Source organism: Rissa tridactyla, chromosome 1, assembly GCF_028500815.1.
Source record: "Rissa tridactyla isolate bRisTri1 chromosome 1, bRisTri1.patW.cur.20221130, whole genome shotgun sequence".
Taxonomy (NCBI): domain Eukaryota; kingdom Metazoa; phylum Chordata; class Aves; order Charadriiformes; family Laridae; genus Rissa; species Rissa tridactyla.
Window position 1 is genome coordinate 133,990,449 of NC_071466.1, and position 19,075 is coordinate 134,009,523.

A 19,075-nucleotide genomic window follows, 5' to 3' on the forward strand; every position below is an offset into this window, starting at 1 on the left:
AGGTACAGGTGGGACTCAGGCAGACAACCACTGATGAGCCTGTGCTAATCCTAAAAAGTCAAGCAAGGACAGGATGGTTTCATCAGTAGAATTGTAAATTTTCCTGATAGGTGTTCAAGTCAGGGGAGAAAAAGATCACAATCAATGTTTATTAAATGATGTTTTACTAGTTAAAACGTTAATAGAAACAAGCTGTTATTATTAATAGCAGATAACTTTTCACACAGTACGCTCAATTACTGCCTCACACTCAGGCACTCACTGTCAGTTACCGTTTAGGGCAAGACTGGGAGGCCCATCCCAAAAGCAAAGGGTTGTGATGCCAAGGGCTTCCAACTGAGCTCAGAAAGGTCCTTTAGGGCCCATTTTTCAGCAGGTGTGTTGTCTTTGTATACAGAAGACACTGCATCCTAGGATGTGGTCTAAGTTATCTAAGCTGGTATCATTGTGTGCTGGTGGCCCTGACAGACTTGAGATTCTTGATGTTCTGAGTTCTTCTGTTCTTGTGGATCCACAGGACTGAGACTCTCCAGACCGTATATATTTTTGGGAGACTTCAACATGCTGCCTCTCAGCACCTACCCGTCCATTCCTTGATCTGATTTCTGGTTACTGTCTTTCCATTCACACACATAGGCACTGCTCATTCATACATATTCACCCAATACAGGCTTTTATGACAGAAATGCAGTACCAGAGCTGACCCATAAGCCAAAATGTTTTCCACAAGACACTCTCCACTCCCACGATTTCAGCTTGCAGCAGTAATCTTTACCTCCAGTCCCTTTGGACACAGTTCTCCTCTATCTGTGTGAAATTTGTGTCTTATGGTTGCTGCACATTAAAACTTAGAATTTTAAAATACGTCACTCACTGCAACATAACTAAGAGGCAAACAGCTCTACGCCAATTGTTTAATTCCCTCTACCATGCTGGGTGGCTGTGTTTCCACAGCTGACACAGTGTTTCCCTTAGAATGACAGGAACTGTATCCATATAGAGCTCTGTTTTCACGGAATCACGGAATCACGGAATCTTCAGAGTTGGAAGGGACCTCTAGAGATCATCTAGTCCAACTCCCCTGCTAGAGCAGGGTTGCCTAAAGCACATCCCTCAGGGCTGCATCCAGGCGGGTCTTGAAAATCTCCAGAGAAGGGGACTCCACAACCTCCCTGGGCAGCCTGTTCCGGTGCTCTGTCACCCTCACTGTAAAGAAGTTTTTCCGTGTATTTGTATTTCCATACTTTTGACTCCAGGGGCACACAGTTTTCCAATTAACTTTGGCAGAGCACAGCAAATCTTTGTCTGTAATTTGTTGGTCTCCACCCAGACAGCATTCCAGCGTTTCTTATCCTGCAGCTGCTTTTGCTGCCCCTTGGCTGCTTATCCATGTCAGCCTCTCCAGCCTGCTAAAGGCAGGCAGGTGAAGGAGCTACTGCCCCAGCACTGGGGCAACTTGTTGCTCTGCAGTGTTCAGGAAGAGATGCTGTGCTCTCTGCTTACCAGACAGTGCCATCAGTAAGGGTTTCTGGTAAGATCTCAAACTATTAGGCTTACAAGTAAAACCAAATTCTTGAATATGTTTGTCCTACAGTGCTATTAAATTGATTTAATCAGAATATGAACCCTTTTGTACAGGAGGCTGTACATGTTTCAAAAAGTTTCCTCCAGGTCTTAAGACCTTCAGTCCCATACATCTATGAAAGTGGGTGAGGAAGATAAATACACACACGCAAACACATGTCGTGTGGTCCAAAGTTAATATAGGCTGCTTCAGAACTTGTTTTGGGACTACATAAGTATGCATATCTTCGAACTGATGTTATCTTGAAATAAAACATAGATGGAGCTAAGAGATGGAGCTAATACACTTAATGCTAAGGTAAAGATGGGGGTGTCTGAAGGAAAACAAGCAGTTAGGAAGGAAACCACTTTCTTCCTTACTCAGACCGTGCTGGAGGGATTTTAAGTTTCAGAGAAATGAGATGTATCCTGTGGTTAAGTTAAAACTGAGCTTTGAGAATGATTAATCTCTGTATCTCAAACTGACAATAGTTTAAACAAACATCTGAAATGAAGTCATCTGGAGTAGTATTTACATTTGTGAATCTTTATGAATGTGTTTGTCAAAAACTTCCAAAAGCTAGTTGTACATTTTGTTACTCTCTCGTGGGTCCAAATGCTTTCTGAGAAGTGGCCGTCAGAAATTTTCCAACAAAAACCAGTGGGTCTTTCTGGTAGCTGGCTTCTGGACCCTCGGATTCTCCAGTACCTAGCTCATGAACTTCTCACTCACTAGAGAGTCAAGCTTGAAGTTTGCTGGCAGACCACACACGCAGAAGAAAGAGAGAGCATACTCACATGAAAACAGTTAGAACTTAATAAGAAGACAGGACAGTCTGTAATGATCAGACAAGTTTACTGCTTATATGCAATGGCATCCTTTATACTCCCCTTTCCCAATTTCTCCAATTTCCTCCATAAGATGATCCTCCCTATTCCCTGTAAACGTCCCTTAATTCTTCCTCTACATTCCCAAAATTCCATTGTTTAATCCCAAAATTCTCCTCTTCCCCCAAGCTCCCCATTTTAACCTCTGTACTCCTTTATGCAGTAGTCTGTCTTCACTTGCATTGCATTCCAAAGAGAACTGAATCACCACTGAGTGTTTTACAACAGGGATAATTACTAAATTAGTACTCTTCAGTGGTTTTAGGAGTAGCTGATTCAGAGGGATTAGACTGAGTTTTGATTTTCCGCTCATTGCTTTCTGTCTATTTGTATAGCTGTTAGTCAGATATCCTTAACAGATTTTTACTTATTAATCTGAAGTATACCTATCCTATGAACTTAGCTGTGTCTCAGGGTTCTTGATCCTTAAAAAGGCTAAAAAAATAGTTCTGAGGTTTACAATATGGAAACTCTGAATTAGCACGTACTCTTGAACTTCTAGAATGTTATTGTTAGGCAACATGTCACCAAACACTTGAAAGAAACAATCACTCCTTCAGTAGATCTCAGATTTGACTTATGACCCTCCATAAAGTGTCAGAGAGGCTTAAAGGGAGAAAGAAACCATGACCACCTTCATCTGCATCTACATGGTGGCACACCAAAAAAATGCCAAATTAGGCTACAAACTCCCCCTAAATGTAAGAAAATCAGCAAAAGCACAAAAATTTTTGTCAACCGAGGTGGCGATAGCTGTTCTATAAAAAGAGGAGAAGATGATATACAAATATAGGTATACGTATGTACACATATATGTGTGTATATATATATATACTTGATGAGATAAAGGATCTCTTTAGGAATTTTCTGAGCACTGACCTAAAAGCTACTGTTGCACAGCTGTTGAATAAACAGCTGGGGTTGGTCTCAGCCATTACTCTGACCAGGTTACTATGAGTGAGCATTTATAGAGGGGGGTGTGTGTGCGTGTGTGTGAGACAGAGAGAGAGAGGGAACTGTGTAAGGAGTTAAGTGTCTGTACTGTGTGAATAGCTATCTACTAATGAAAAATGTATTCTAATAAAATAGCAGCTTAATTAATAAAAGACATTAAAGTAAATACCGTTTGTGATCTGGGTTTCTCCATGACATAATCTTCTGTCAAGGAAAGTAGAATTTGCAATAACCCTGATGTCGCATGTATTGATATACAGAAGCAGAAAATCTATTCAAGAGTTTTAAATGCTCCGGTTATGTATGTCTGATTGAATTGTTACATTTTCAAGTTTGGAGAATAGAAGAATGCCTATATCTTTTCAAGGAAATAATTTCAGCACTGAAAATTTGAGCATCAAGTATGATTAGTCCCTTTTGACTGATCTTTAGAGGTTTTTATATTTTTATACAACATATATTAGGCATATTTTCAAGATGCTGCCTTAAAATTATTTATCGCCTTTCACAAGTACCATCTGTATATAGATATTAATCAAACTAAAATCAGGATGATAGTACTGCTCTTACAATACATACTCAGATAAAGACGAAGTTGTGGATCTCCCAGAAAGTCCCAAAGACATTTCTCTTATCTCAGGAAAGAATGTTTTGATTGTAAAAGTCCAATCAGTAATCATAAGAATGCAAACTACGGTGACTGGCTGTTTGCATATCCTGTTTGGATCATTTAAATCTTTCTATGTTTAACCTGTGTATCATCTTTCTGTACAATTCCATCCTGTACCCAGAAAGAACAGGCAATAAAAAAATCAGGAATTCATTTGCAAGATGTGCCAGTCAAAATGCTTCTGATTTGTAACTGCAGCCTAACACTCTACAGAAGAAAAATTGAATATCATACACCTAGAATTAAGCTGACTTAGCTAATATCAGTAACCAAGTCTCTGGAGGTTGTATGAAATTGATTTGGTAAAGCAAAGGGATAGGGTCCCCATAGGGAACTGATAACCCATGTACAAACAAAGAACACCTAAGACTGTTCTATAGAAAAATGTAGGCCGAGGGTGTGTAGCCCAAACCCGAGCATGACATCAGATTCCCAGGAAGACACTTCAGCTCCTACGTGTAGGATTGCATCTGGGTTTTTTTCCCCCATTTCTACTGGGTTTTTGTCCAACAAACATTTCATCTAAATCTAATAATCCATGGATAGAAAAGGAACTGGAAACAAGGACTTTGCTTCTTAGTTCAGGACACTTACTATGGTAAGTGGCAGGCAGTTTCTCTGTTGTGTGCCATTAGTCTTATACTAGGAAGCATCTCAACCAAGTGAGTGGAGAGAACCTCCTACTTGCCCAAGCCCCTTCATGCTTACAGCCTAATAACCTCTTGCTGGTATGTCTGTTTGCATGTTATCAGGTTTCATAAGACACTCAGTCCAGGCTCTTTTCCTTGAAGAAGTTTTCTAGACAGTAGGCAAGGAAAGGGAGGAGAGCCATGTTCCTCTCCTACTAACTCTTCACGAATATAAGGTGGCTGGTATTAAATCTTTGAAGCTGCTCAACTCTATTGATTCACACTTCATGTGGGCAGGGCAAACATAACGCATGGCAAATGTATGTGCTGCTTTACCTAGGTGTTGTTTTTTATTCACCAGAATTTGAGTCAGAAATAGTGTAGACTGCTTCTTGGTGCTTGCAGAACTGAAGCTCTAGGCGCAAATAAACTTCAAAGATAAGCAATGAGAGATCTAGAAAATTTTAGGAGTTTCTTCCAGTGTTTTTCGGACTTCTGTTTCAAATCTGGCTTTCTTACAACATGTTATGTGAAGGAAATAGTAAGGTTTAAGTCCTCTTCTGGCTTGCAGAAATAGCATGGTTGTTGCTCCTAACAGAGTGACAATGACTTTATATTTGACACTACCCTTGTTTAGGATGAGTTGTTGTTGGCAAGTCACAAAAATATAAAGAAGTGCAACAATAATCAGAGAAAAGTTACTTCTCAAGAATATCAAACCTACTTGCATAATGATGCCCACACGTGAGACTGGTGTTACTGCTTCTCAAGTTAATTCCTCTGTAGCCTTCTCCTAAATACGTAGCTATCTGTAGTACCTGTAGCCCTGGTATCTGTGAGTTCTTACTGTGATCAGGGAGCAGGCGTGTACCACAGTTCATAAGTGTTTTGATTAACCCGTTAGTAAAGATGAACCACACCAGATAACAGCAGTTACAACAGTCATTTTATTTTCAAAATTCTCAAAGTCACTGTTGTCAGGAAACTGTGAAAAAACAGCCTGCAAAAAATCCATCCACAGATACCATATGCCTGTAATCTTGGATGTGAGATGCAGAACACTTTAATCCATAACATGGTATTATTTGATGAAAAAAATTACAGGACTAAGCACAGTTTACTTTTATTTAATCATAAAAATTTCCTTGCAAATGCAAAAGCTAGAATTATTCAAATTTAGGAAATTATCTAAAAAAATGTCTGAAACGGTATGTAAATACAGTGTATATAGTGTGAAACTATAATACCATTTACGCTAAAAACTTACATTCAAACCAAATAATTATACAATTATATGATAACCGCACAAAGGCGTTTCGAAACAATTTGAAGGATTACCTTACACTTACTCATTCATTAAAGTATTGGGTACATAGAAAAGTATGTATGGAGTTTCAAGTCACCCACCAAACCCTTGAGACACATTTGTGTTTAATGAGCACAGAATTATCCAAAATTCTGCCTCATTTCTGGTGTAACTACAAGACTAAGCTACCCTGCTAAAAAATATTAGGCACAAAAACTGTGGCTTCCTTCAAAAATAGTCTTAATTGTTTTCAAATTTGCAGGGAAAATCCATATGTATGTGAAATTCTTCTATAATTCAATGTCCTTCTCTTACTTTCTTTCTTCCTGAGAAAGTCTATATTGTTCTTCTAGCAACTGAAATATGTCTGAGCATGCTGTCCCCTCTGCTTTACTTCCATATGATGACCAAGTTTTGCCATAAAAGATACAACCCATTGAGAAATGATATCGGCTATTTGTATAACGTGTCCTTCTGCTCCTGCCCCTGGTTGGAAGGAATGTGTCAAGCAGTGAAGACTCTGATGATCTTGCCTGTCCAGGAGTTGAAAACTGTGGTGACCTCCAACAAAAATGGTGAAGAAACATGTGCTCAGATGGTGAGAAAAAGCCGGTACAGATGATTAAGGAAAGTCCCACCAATTAATTAATTAATTCCCCTCATATTGCTAGCCTCCTGTACTCATAACCAGTCTTACAACAGTCTACTTTTTTCCTTTAGTTTTTCTCTGTCCTGCACTGAGTATGTGTCATGTTTGTCTTCCCTTTCAACTCTTTCCCCACTTTAGAGAGTGTAAGTTACTTCGTGCCTTATTCTTATACAGTGGCATCTTCTTAGTCTTTGATCAAACAATGTTGGAAAAAAATTTGGTAGCTCTTATACCATTAAGGCTGATGTCTGTCACTTCAGCTTTTCAAACCTCAGTGTCTGTATACCAATGAAGAAGTTTAAATTTAGAAGCCTTACAAAAGTGATTTCTGCAGAAAATGGGTTTGGCAAATACGTACTTTCAGGACAGCTTTTCACAAACACACACAAAAATGCAAAGACACACAGAAGCTGAGATGTTTTAAAATGAGCATTTTTTTCTGGGAAAGATGAGGTTTTCTATTCAGGTGTCTTTTTCTGCCCTTTAAAATAAGTGATGTAGGAATCCATATGAATGTAAGATATACTTGCAGATGTAGCCTTACTGTGATTCTGTTTCGACAAACTGTGTTTTGATGACAAATCCTTTCAGCAGAAATGTCTTCCGTTTTGGAGGAACTGATCTTAACGGCTCCTGGGATTTTACAAACACATATATATTATCACAATAAACTGGAATTTCTGTCCATGCTGTAATTTAGATTCATACAACACATATCTTCGCAACAACCTGAAAGTAACAGCAATCCCATTTTTCTTCTCTGAGCTTAGTGTAGCGTTCCAGGTGACAAAAAGGAAAGAAAAGAATTCCATTTCATAGGACAGAGGGAAATATTTCAAATGCTAAGTGTAGGCATCACTGTTTTAACTCCCCTTTGTGCAACAAAGATACTGTTCTAAGAGGTATCCCTGCTTAAGTAAGAGGGTGGACACAAAGAGAGCTCAGTGAATTGGCTTAAATAAACAGCAAAATTGGACTTGTGGAAGACATTTGTAACCTGCCATATCAGATATGCTGGTTTAGGCATGACTAACAGTTGCATTTCCATATGTCCACAAATTAAGCCACATGAAGATGAAAGAAAATGAAGTGTAATGAAGAAACTATGCCCTTTTAAAAGATGTATATTTTGCTTTAAGTTGCTATCCAGCTTAATGTGGAAGTCCTGCCGTCCATTTTTATGCGCACATGCAAAAGTATGAGGAACCATCATACAAGACGCCTGCTTGCCAGTGTGTGCATGTGCAGGTATATGTTGGTGTGCACGTGCAGTGTTCGTTTCAGGAAGGTCTGTGAGGAATGAGCTGTATCTGTGTACCATTGACAGGTTTTCCTATTTCTTAAAATCCCATTCTGATGTGCATTGAAAGTAGAATCCATAGCATGTTTTCTAGAATTTCAGTTAGGAAAATTCCAGCTGTGCTTACCGGTATGCAAATCAGAGAATGATCCCGTAGTGATCTATCAATTACATAGCACATCTTTGCATTTCTTGCCTTGAGCTAATGACTAGAATCAAATTACTGTTTCATTACTTGGAAAAGAGGCCAGACTCTGATTCAGAAAACAAATGAGGGCTGTTGTCCTTTTTCCTCTGAATTTCTCATTGATTATTTTTTATCATTACGAAGGATTTTATGATTTACCAGTCATCTGCAGGCTACTTTTATACAATATATTGATATTGTCACAAACCTGAAGTTCTGACTGTGAACCGGTAAACATTTTGTTCGGGGCCTTTTCTGTGTATGGCTTCATCAGTATCTGATAGTCCACAGACCCATGCAGTATAATGGAACTAATTTTCTGTCTGTCCAATACAAAGGAATCTAAAGACAATACACTTTGTTAAAATACGGTCATAATGTTGCAATTTTATAGTACTTCTCCTTCAGGGAACAGGAATCCCATCACATAGAGTTTACAAGGAATTTGCTGCTCAGGCACAAAGAAAGGCTTCTAGTAAAACTGGTAAATTACAGAAATCCAGAAAAGTCTCTTTAGTGGAAAAGAGCTTTGTTTCAAATACTGGCATCTTTGTTTTATGCTATGTTTGAGCACTTTTCTAGAAAATCTTGTATTTTTTTTTTCTGGATCCTCAATGAAAATTGCTACAAGAAAACATGATTTGTATCATTTCATTCTGCTAGTGTTAGAACAGGATGAGCTTTGAATTTGCTTTTTTCCTGAGTTGATTTATCATACCAGATTTTAAATAGAGCTGCCAGTATCTCTAAGTAGCATTGGTGTGTGTGGAAATAGTTGAAATGTTTTAGAAGGGTCTGATAAGATGAATTTCAAACTTTCTTCAGCTTGCAAACTCGTAAGTTTAAGATGGGGGACTCAAACCAACTCCCAGCTTACAAACAAAACAGAGAAAAGAGAAAAATGCCTACTATCAGATAAGGTGCATTACATCAAAGAATCATAACTCTAGCAACTATTGTTTTCCTACCAGTACATGGGTTGGTTTTTTTTCACCAGAACAAATGTTTAACGATCTTATTTAATAATTTATCAAATGGAACAACAAGGGTTTAGTAGACTGTTTATAAAACTCATTTTAAAGATATTTTTATCAGTATGCCAAGTTAGTTAGCTGGTCAGTTACAGAAAGGTCTACCAGAAGACTGACCCTGTAAGGGGTCACTTCCAGTGTTTCTGTCTAATTTCCCTCTTAGATTCCAAAATGCATGTTGATGCACAGGTAACTTTTTCATTTAGCTCTATGCAAAGAAAGCTTTGGAGGGAAGACCCACTTAAAGAGTCTGAAAAATAACACAGGAACCTCTTTCAAATCTCATGTCCACTGAGGAACGTGGTTAGGTTGTTTACTCATGAGGGGGGAAATAGAGAAGACATAATATAACGTAAACCAACTTATGTGATACCCTGTTCAGGGTATCCCTGCTGAGCAGCCACATACCTTATAGCTCACCCTGGAGCAGGAAAAAATATGTTTTATGGGTTGACCAGACCCCATGTGTCTTGCTTGTTCCTGTGGTCAGACAGATCTGAGATTTTTTTCCCTAAGGCCAGCGAGGGGACACCATAGAGAAGATAGATCAAATCTCTCACCATTTTTCACAGATGGTGAAAATGCCTTGTCATGGTGTTATTGCCACGTCCTGAGTTTTCCCCGTGTCTGTTAAACGTCATACAAAATTCTTCTGCAAGCCACTGCTGTCACCTCTGGAACAGTGTATGTCATAATGGGAAGAAAGACTCCAACAGAAAAAATTCTTTAACTTGGTATTTTTAAATCTTTTTAAAAAAGCAATTCTGGCACAAACTCAGTTTAAACAGATACATTGCTTCAAACAGATTGACTGTGACAACATCAAAACCAGATATTTTAAATCAGAATGCATTTAGTCAACACAAGGCTCAAGCCATATATATTTCAGTGATGATCACTTTAAAAGAATGTAAGCTCCCACTGCAACTGAAAAGGATCATAAAGTTCCAGTCCTAATGTAACAGTAATGTGCTGAGTTTTGCTGAGGAAATTTTAATTTATTTCCAAAGTTGAAGGAATTCCTGTGTAGAAAAAATTACAGGGGACAGCTTGTCAAAATTGAGACACATCATGGAGAAGTGCGATTTCTAGAAACTTTTAAAGAGCGTTTCAAGCCATATATGTAAACACTGGTGAACTATTTTCTCAATAATGCTAATTAATTAATTAATTAATTTTAATAATTTAGTAATTTAAATATATTTGACAATATTTAAATTACACAAATCCATGCCTCTGATTTGAGGAATATATTCTCCATAACAAAACCTGAAATATTAACCTTTTAATTAATTCTTCAGAAAAGTCTCATATAAGGAAAATCTTTTTCCTGTTAGCTCTAATCACAGGATTTTGGAGAGTCTTCCAGTGTGTCTTTTTGTTGGTAATGCAGACACTGATTACTAGTTCAGCAATACCATGAAGCTCAAAAGGCTGTGTCATTCTTTACTGGATCATGCTTGAATCTTAAAGATGCTTTTAGAATCAAAAAATATTTTTCAACTTAGAGAATCAACAAGCAGTCAAAAATGATCAGTAAGAAATTACCAAATTCTTGGGTATTACTTAGCATCCTCATTGTGTGCTTGTACTAACCAGAAACAGCCTCCAGGCTTCATTGAATTGAGCGTGCCTGTGCTTAAGCAGGTCTGTTCTCTTAGTTTGATGAGAGTCTGATTTGTAACTTAAACCTTTTCAATTGATTACCTTATTATCTTGAGTCTTGGCCTTGTTTTTCTGCTGTCTTTGAGAAATGGTGATGATTTCTGAAGAAAGTACAGCAGGTACAGTACTTCTATTCTGCAGGCAACTGTCTTTTAAAACAGAAGAGAACTTACAGAAATCTTCATTACAAGGATCACATCCAAGTGAAGCAAATTCCCAGCTTCTTCATGATTCCAGGTCAGGGCCACAATCCACTCATTTGTGCTTCTATTATTTTGTACCTCTGGTGACTTCAATTTAATTAGTTTGGATCTAAACTAGAAAGTCCAGGCTAGCCCTGCATCTTTTATATGTATCTAGTTCTGACATGGCAGTTTGCGTGGTGCAAAAGCCTAGCTGGCGCCTCTCGAAATTTGGGGTTGCTCCAGATTAAGACCATAGAGTGTCCTGCAGGGCAGGCAGCCATTACAGCTATACATATGATTTCCCCAATGCTAAAAGGTAAAAAAATGCTGTATAAAATGAGAACCAAAGAAATAAAATATGTAACATAGAAGATAAGGAAGGAAAAGACTGACTTGATGGCACCAATATGGGCCTCTAAGCTGGGATCCCGGAAGTCAGTTGCATTGTTTTTCATCTCTCTGGTGTGTATTGACAGAGACCTAATCAGCAGGACACTCGAAAAAGCAAACAGTATTAAAGGCAAAGCTATACCAGCATTACAGAGAAGAATCAGTAGAAAAACCCTGTCTTTCATTGTGACTCTCCTTTCTGAAGAGTTTGTCATGGTTAAAGGAGCAGTGATGTTGTCTTGTACGTTGTAGACATCCCAGGCGAAAGGAAGCGAGGTTGCAAAGGAGAAAAGAGATGATGCTATCAGCATCCAGGGCATGAGACTGGAAATTCTTTGCTTCAGCCAGATGAAGATAGACTGAGTAAAACTAGCAACCTTGATACAATAGAAGACACTAAGCCAGGCAGCAAACCAGAGGCTGGAGTAGCTCAGAAACACAAAAACTGTCTTGAAAATTACAAACAAATTTTCTTGATAATAGGAGCCTTCGCAAAACAGACTTAGGAATAAATCCAACATCAGCCAGGACTGCAAAAAGAATCTGGATAAACTCAGAAAGATCATAATCATATCATATGAGGACAATATTTTGCTCCTGATGCAGCTAGTTGAACTGACAGTCAAGATAATTCCATTTCCTAGAAGTCCTGCTATGGATTCAATTATAGCAATTGTTAGAAACAGGAGGTAAAATACTGTGAACATAGCAACTCAAAAAATCACAATTTTTACTTGGCTTTTCATGGGCTCCTGAAAGCCTCAAATTTGCAGGTCAATGCCAATCCCAACTAGCTGTTATCAGCACATGCTCACCTATTTATCTCAGAGGAAGAAGTATCATAATAAGTAATTTAATATTATGTTGTTTTACATTTTTGGGGGGTTATTAATAGCTCAGATGCTTTCTCTAAGCATGCAAACAGGATAAAGATTCAATTACAGTCTTTGCAATTCAGAGAAAGGATTTGCATTTAAGGGGCTCAGACACATTTTAAAAAATGTTGTAGTCCAGTTTGCACAGAACCCTCTGAATTTATGTATGTAAAGATGGAGAAGAGTTTCAGATGTGTGTATTCTCCCTCATGCTAGGATTGAGCCCCATACCCCTATCTGGGGGGAGAGAAAGATTGTTTCAACATCAGAAAGTGCAAGAAATACTAAACTTTTTCAGAAAATACACAATGAACTACATTTTGTACACAAATGCCTGAAGTCTCTTAAACATGTTTGAGGAGCCTGATCTGATTTCCACATCTGACCATCAAGCAGTTAATATTCTTCTTCCCTCGCTCCTGCAACTGTTTCACCAGCGTTCTCACTGTGGGTCTGAAGTTTGCAGAAAAGACATTCACAGCCTGGCTACTATATGCTTGATTTTTCCTAACAAAACAAAGGATTCAGAGCTTGGTTCAACTCCACTTATGGACTTGTAATGGAATATTTAGTGTTATCTAAGGAGAGCATCCCATCCATCAGGGAACCTTAGTGCACTTGCTTTACAGCCTTTTTTTTTTTCCTTCTTCTCCCCCCACCACTGAATCTGTGGTGGGTTTTTTTGATGTATTGACCCGTCAGAAGAGCTAGCCCCTAAGCATTAAAGTTCTGTGGCCAGCAGCCTAACTACACCTTTAAGGACTAATCACACCAAAGCCAACTGAAAAGAAAAGTACAGTTTACACTGATTGGCAACTCACTCCTACCAGGTAATTTATGAAGCAAGCACACAATTTGCTCTTGCTGATCATCACGTCATGATGTGGATCTGATCTACTGCATTGTTTCTTTGATTTGACTGCTGCCAGCCCACTTCTTGTCCCTCTTTTTATTCACCCACCATGCTGGAGCAGAGTGGTCTGGGGGATAGGTCAGAAGAGAATCTGTCCAAGCCTTCCAACTTTCAGTTAAATGACCTGACTGCTATAAAGTAGAAGAGAAAGACACAGGGTCCCTGCCTCATTTCCCATGGCAAAAAGGCCTTATAATTTCAGAAATTATTTGAAAGTGACATTACCAAGAAGAACAGAAATCTCTCTCTACCTTGAAAAGGTACTTCAAGGTGAACAATACGCTGGATGCGAAAGTATCTACATCTCTTTCACTCCATTGAGAGAGACTTGGGCATTTTCTTTCCTTTTCTTCCTTTGGGTCTGCTCAATGATCACTGGGAAACCAGATGCTTTCCGTTGCACTGGCAGAGGAAGAGGTGACAGACCAGATGACATACCGACATCCTAACGCTAGGAAATACAGACATGTCTGGGGTTATGCAGCAGCTGAATTGTTTTTACAACTACAGTTTTGAACTCTGGTGTCTGATGTCCCACTTTACATGCCCATATTTGTATTTTATATCTGATGCCTAAACCTCTCCCTGGATTGCACAATTATCACTTCTGAGTTCATGAGAAATAATTACCATGGCCTCTTCTATAATGCACTTATTATGTACATTATAAAACACACGCAAGACCAGAAATGAAAAAAGGGATTAAAGATGAATTAACAATATTTTAAAAATAATTTTTATTTTATTTTATTAATGGTACAACGCCTTTTCTTGTTCACACTAAAAATATTATTAATAATTATTTTTAGTCAGAGAAATGTGATTGCATATCTCACACAGATACAGAAGCCCAAATGGAAGTATATTGTTGGCTCATACATAAATCCAAATGGAAGATGTATATTGTTGGCTGCACTGACCAAATCATGATGCTCATTTGTCAATCCCATCCACCACTTATGCAAAAGTTTCTGTTGAAATTCAGCTAGTAAATGCCCATCTTCCCTGATGTCAATCAGTTGTTCTTGCAAACTAATCAGAAGGTGTTGCATTTTTAACAAATGGGTTCAAAAGCCACTGAAACTCTTCCTTTGGAAGATTTTTAAACAGATTAGCAAGTTCTGTTTTCAAATTTTGTAAGTGCACATGTATGAGAGTTTCTGTAGGTGACACACATCATTTTTGGCAGGAAAATCACAAAAGTCTCCACAACACAAATTTCTTTTGAGAAGCAGTTACTTTCTCACCCACCGTTAGGATGTCACTTTCAAGTTGAAGGGATACTTTAAGTGTGTTTATTTTTTTGAAAATAACTGCTAGGTAACCTGCTGCTGACAGATGCTCGTCGTCATAAAAAAGGTCAGAAAATTCAGAACACTTTTTTGTAAAAGAAAAATGTGTAACTGGTCTTTAAATTCAACAACTCTTTTAAGCCCGTTGCCACAAGATAACTAGCAAATGTTTGTGTAATTCTGTGTTTGGTTTATGTGGCAAGGTTTTGGTAGTGGGAGGGGCTGCATGGGTGGCTTCTGTGAGAAGAGACCAGGTGCTTCCCTCATGTCACACAGAGCCAGTTCCAGTCACCTCCAAAATGGACGCACCGCAGGCCAAGGCTGAGCCAACTGGTGATGCTGGCGGTGCCTCTGTGATGACATGTTTAAGAAAGGGTTAAAACCACTGCACAGCAGCTGTGAGAGAGAGGAGTGAGAAAATGTGAGAGAAACAGCTATGCAGATACCAAGGTCAGTGAAGAAGGATGGGGAGGAGGCGCTCCAGGCACCAGAGCAGGAATTCCCCTGCAGCGCCTGGAGAAGACCATGGTGATGTTGGTTGTCCCCCTGCAGCCCATGGAGGAAGGACCACATTGGAGCAGATATCCACCCTGCAGACCGTGGAGAGCCCATGCCACAGCAGGTGGATGTGCCCTGAAGGAAGTTGCAGCCTGTGGAGATCCCACACTGGAGCAGGCTCCTGGCAGGAGTTGCAACCTGTGGAGAGGAGCCCACACTGGAGCATGTTTTCTGGCAGGACCTGTGACCTGTGGTCTGTGGGGGACCCATGCTGAGGCAGTCTGTTCCTGGAGGACCGCACCCTGTGGAGAGGATCCATGATGGAGCAGTTCCTGAAGGACTGTACTTCGTGAGAGGGAGCCCACATTGGAACAAGGGAATACTGTGAGTGGGAAGGAGTGGCAGAGACAAAGTGCTATGAACTGATTGCAATCCCCATTTCCCATCCTCCTGCACGGTTGGGGGGGGCGGGGGGAGAGGGGAGGAGGTAGGAGAGTCATGAACGAAGAGGAGGGGGTCGGGGGAAAAGGTTTTTGGTTTTGTTCTTTCTTTCTCACTACCCTACTCTGTTATTGATTGGCAATAAATTAAGTTAATTTCCCCCAGTCGAGTCTGTTTTGCCTGTGATGGTAATTGCTAAGTGATCTCCCTGTTTCAACCCATGGGCTTTTTCACAGTATCTTCTCCTCCTCTCCTGCTGCGGAGGAGCAGTATAGAGTGGCTTGGTGGGCACCTGGCAGCCAGCCAAGGTCAAAAGATTTCCATGGTCGCTTGCCATCTCATGATGAAGTATTGTAGAGTTTCTACTGTTTCAAGGTCTTGTTTTTTATTAAATTAACCACGTCGATGACATCCTGTAGCACTTTGTGCGTGTCTGGCTCCCATCTCTTTGCTGCAGTAGCTTGCCTACGGACAATGCAGTGACTGAATTTCAGGTGTGGTGCTGTCTGCGTAACCTTACCACGCAATCCTTTTCTTAGAAAAGGCAGCTGCTCCACCTGTCATTACACTTGCAGTTTTTCCATAAAACATGTTTATTAAAGAAGTAATTTGCTGTAGCGAATATAGCTTCTCTGGTAGATCTTCCCTTTAGTGGCTCACAGAATGTAGTTCTTCATGTATTTCATGATCAAAAGAGAATCTAGGAAATATCATAAGCTGAGACATGTTAGAAACATCTGTACTTTCATCCAGCTGCATAGCAAGGCTCTCACACTGTGCAAGTTGTACTGATGCTTGTTTCTTCAAACCTCCAGCAATCTTTTCTATGTGTCTTCCAACAGTGTTTGCTGATGAAGGAATGCAGTTAGTTTGCCGCCATATTGCTGTCTGTGTATTACTGCAGTCATTTTTACTGTGGCAGGAAGTACAAGTGGTTTTTGACACTGTCTCCCATAACAGCCTCATGGGCAAGCTGAGGAAGTGTGGGTTAGATGAGTGAACAGTGAGGTGGACTGAGAACTGGCTGAACGGCAGAGTTCGAAGGGCTGTGATCAGCAGCGAAGAGTCTAGTTGGAGGCCTGTAACGGTATTCCCCAGGGAACATCACGGAGATCAGATGGGCGGTAGCTGAACCTGAACTCCCCATCTTCATGGAGACAACTAACGAAGCACATATCCTCATATGCTCTTTATTGAGAGGCTGCTATCAGTACATCCATTTCAAAAGCTACACGACATGGGGTAAAACCAGAGGGGGAATTATCAATGAAGCATAGATTACAATTGTCATGTGTGTGTCAAGGAGCAGCAGGAGGAGCTGTTCCATAAGGGAAGGTGAGCCAGGAAGTTAGCATCACTACAGGGCAGGAGGGGACAGTAAGGACACAGTATACAGTGTACAGTATCCTGGGCTGTTTTAACAGAAGCATAGCCAGTAGATTAAGGGAAGTGATTCCCTCAGCACTTCTAAGGACAGTATCTGGAATACTGCATCCAATATTCAGGGGTACTTTTATTTTTCTCGTGACTGGAGAACTATTAAATCTGCAGGTAACACCAGGCTTGGACTGGCTGCAAAGTTTTCGGAAGACAGATTCAGAATTCAAAATTATCTTGACACACTGGAGATGCAGACTGAAAAAATGTGGACAAATGCTTATAGATATGAATAAACATGGGCATAAATAATGGATAGGGAAGAAGCTGTCAGTTAACAGAACTGCAGAGAAGGATCTGGTAGGTACAGCAACAGTTGTGAAGAAAATTGTAAAAAAGATAAGTGGCATGCTGGGATACAAAGAGCAATTTTTTTTTTTGTTGTACAAATTAAGGCATTGTAGTGCTCTATGTAGCACTATTAAGGTTGTGTTGCAGAACTGCAAAAATTTAAAACATTTGTAAAAATAGAAAATACCAGCCTTGTTTAGTTTAGAGAGAAGAAATCTGCAAAAGGGCTTACATATGCAAAAAATAACTCTGAAGATACAGGAATAAGCTTTTCTCCATGTCCGTTATGGAGAGGCCAAGGAGCAACAGGCTTCATAATGACAAAGTCAGATTCTTTTTACTATAAGAGAAAAAAAAAAGTCACATGTATTCTCACAGCAAACTTTTTAGAAGAGTTTGAGCAAGAAGTTGCAGGAATGTCACAAGGAAAGCTGATCCTGCCTTTGCGAAGAGAAGTGAATGAAAGCACAGCTTACTCATCTAACTTCATAGAGGCCTACTAAAAATGCATTTGTTTCTATTTCATCAGTCTGGGAGAAAATCTTTTGCTGCTAATTAGGGTGTTCAGTTTGTCTTTTGACTTTGTGTACTGGGGTCTTTGGTACTTAATAATACCTCATAGTCACATAGGAAATTATTTAGTAAATTTCAAAACATGCTTTGTTGCTGGGCAGATAGAAACAACTCCCTTTTACACATGCACTGCTAAGTTAGCAGATCATCGAATCATACCACATATCATGTCAGGATCAAAGTTAGCAGTGGAACTTGAAATCTCCAGCATCCTAAGTATAGGCCTTAACTACTGAAACACAGTGCAATAACTAGAGATACTGAACAGGATGAAAAGGGTTAGAAGAGAAGACATAAAATGAAAACTTGGTGGAAATACAGGGCAAGGAAATTGAGGGTTCTGCCCAGGAGACATGAGGTCACTTTTCTTTTTTGAAAAAAATATGTCAGTTCTCTTTGCATTTCACAAGCATTATTTATGATATTGCAAAGTATTAGGAAAAATTTCTTCACTGAAAGGGTTATCAAGCACTGGAACAGACTGCCCAGGGAAGTGGTGGAGTCACCATCCCTGGAGGTGTTTAAAAGACAGGTAGACATAGTGCTTAGAGATACGGTTTAGTGATGGTTTTTGTTAGAGTTAGCTTGATGGTTGGACTAGATGATATGAAAGGACCCTTCCAACCTAGGTGATTCTATGATTCTATTTGAAGAGCTTTCGTATCAAGTACAATCTAAACCACAAATGGGGACAGCAGATTTGGGGACCGAACAGAAGAGAAGAATTTTGATGGGGGGTAATGGTTTTAAACTGAAAGAGGGTTGATTTAGCTTAGATATTAGGACAAAATTCTTTACTGTGAGAGTGGTGAGGCACTGGAATAGGTTGCCCAGGGAAGTTGTGGATGCCCCATACCTGGACGTGTTCAAGGCCAGGCTGGATGGGGCTTTGAAGGACATCTAGTGGAAGGTGTCCCTGCCCATGGCAGGGGGGTTGGAACTAGGTGATCTTTAAGGTCCCTTCCAACTCTAACCATTCTATGATTCTATGATTTTTATGACTGATGAAACTTCAATATCTGGTCCACAGCTGTAACTAATGGTAAATAACATGGATGTACTTCAATCCAAAAAAATATTGAGAAACACTGTTCTTGCTAACACTTTCTAAAGCATTGCCAATGCCTATGGAATTCCTGCTGTTTCTAATTAACTGTGAACACAATACTTCCATGTAATTTCTTGTTGGGGCATTGCATTTAAAATATACATGTTGAGACACAAGTCTCTGAGTTTTGGTCAAGTGACTATTGCATTTTAACAGTCATGACTCAAGTGAGTCTGCATCAGGAGAATTTAATCTACATCTGAAATATAATTGATTCTGTTTGTGAGTCC

The 19,075-nt window shown here is 39.5% G+C and overlaps 1 protein-coding gene across 1 annotated transcript; it reads right to left on the reverse strand.

Moving 5' to 3' along the window:
- Window positions 1-11,188: 11,188 nt before the first annotated feature.
- On the reverse strand, window positions 11,189-12,124 carry LOC128918318 (taste receptor type 2 member 40-like). Its single transcript, XM_054222394.1, has one exon. The coding sequence runs from the start codon at window positions 12,122-12,124 to the stop codon at window positions 11,189-11,191; it is 936 nt and encodes a 311-aa protein (XP_054078369.1).
- Window positions 12,125-19,075: the final 6,951 nt, after the last annotated feature.

Excerpts from the sequence above, each read along its gene's own strand:
- LOC128918318 (XM_054222394.1), bottom strand. The coding sequence starts at position 12,124 with ATGTTCACAGTATTTTACCTCCTGTTTCTAACAATTGCTATAATTGAA.